Raw genomic sequence first — 1,109 nt, 5'->3', positions numbered from 1 at the left:
TCCACCGCCATTCTGTTTCCATCATGCAACCGTAATCAACTTCCTGACCCTGAAATTTTAACCGCCTCCGCACCCTCTGAAATTACATGTTCAACAAAAATTATCCACTGCAATGCAAACTTTTCCAAGGACTAAAACGTAAAACAAGCCCATGAAAACAAAAATTATAAATTCATTTCCTTTTATTAAATGAGAAAAAAAATAATTACGGGAAATGGAAAGGGCACGGGGTTTCCGTTTCTGAAAGCAACCACGGCATGCGGTCAACCCTCATTGACCACAAAAATCCTGCACCGAGGGCAAACTCGACAGTTCCTCTTACCCCCGAGAGTGCCTGAGGGTATTTATAACCAAACTCCTGTCCGCGTTCCTCCCAAATCTCTCCCAATCCTCATCCCATCGCCCTTATCGGATCCTTGCGATGCAAACCCGAAGTGGGTTTTTCTACCCCAAACCCGAACTCGACGCCTCCGCCGTCAAGGGCAAGCGGAGAAGGGAAGAGCTGGGCTTAAAACATTGTGGTGGTTTCCGCAGGAAAAAGATCCGGCAGGTGGCGGCGCCGGTCGCCGGAGTCGATTTCTTCGATGGGTTGCCGGACGATCTCGTGCTCTGTGTCCTCTGCAAGCTGAGCTCCTCTGCTCGTTGCCCCTCCGATCTCGTCAACATCCTCATGACGTAAGAATCAAACAAGCAGCAAAGCTCCCATCTTTTTTTCCATCGGGGGAGGGGGGGATTTTTTTTTTCCTGAAAAATCGATCGATTATATATCTATATTTTTTTGTTTATTTCAGATGCAAGAGATTCAACGGATTAGGGGTGAATCCTATGGTCCTGGCAAAAGCATCGGCGAAATCGCTGGCGGTTAGAGCTAAGAATTGGTCGGAGCAAGCTCACCGCTTCCTGAAGCGCTGTGCAGATTCCGGCAACCTCGAAGCCTGCTATATCCTCGGCATGGTAAGCACAACTTGTCCGATAAAAGACTTCGGAGCCGGTAATTTAATTTATTTAATTAATTAAAAAAGAAGAAGAAGAAGAAGAAGAAGAAGCCCGAACCTGATGTTGTGTTGTATTGATGATTGTTCAGATCAAATTCTACTGCCTGCAAAACC

At 46.4% G+C, this 1,109-nt stretch overlaps 1 protein-coding gene across 1 annotated transcript in view; it reads left to right on the top strand.

The window, feature by feature from the left end:
* The window catches only part of LOC109830972 (F-box protein At1g67340-like), a 1,393-nt gene continuing 641 nt past the window's right edge, over nucleotides 358-1,109 (top strand). The window contains exons 1-3 of the mRNA XM_020398321.1: nucleotides 358-675; nucleotides 792-954; nucleotides 1,085-1,107. Of these exons, the coding sequence (XP_020253910.1) occupies nucleotides 422-675; nucleotides 792-954; nucleotides 1,085-1,107 (440 nt within the window). The 5' untranslated portion in view covers nucleotides 358-421. The remainder of the gene's footprint in view (nucleotides 676-791; nucleotides 955-1,084; nucleotides 1,108-1,109) is intronic.

This window comes from Asparagus officinalis, chromosome 2 (assembly GCF_001876935.1).
Source record: "Asparagus officinalis chromosome 2, Aspof.V1, whole genome shotgun sequence".
NCBI lineage: Eukaryota > Viridiplantae > Streptophyta > Magnoliopsida > Asparagales > Asparagaceae > Asparagus > Asparagus officinalis.
Note: the sequence above shows the minus strand (reverse complement) of the source record. Positions and strands in the feature narration are given on the sequence as shown.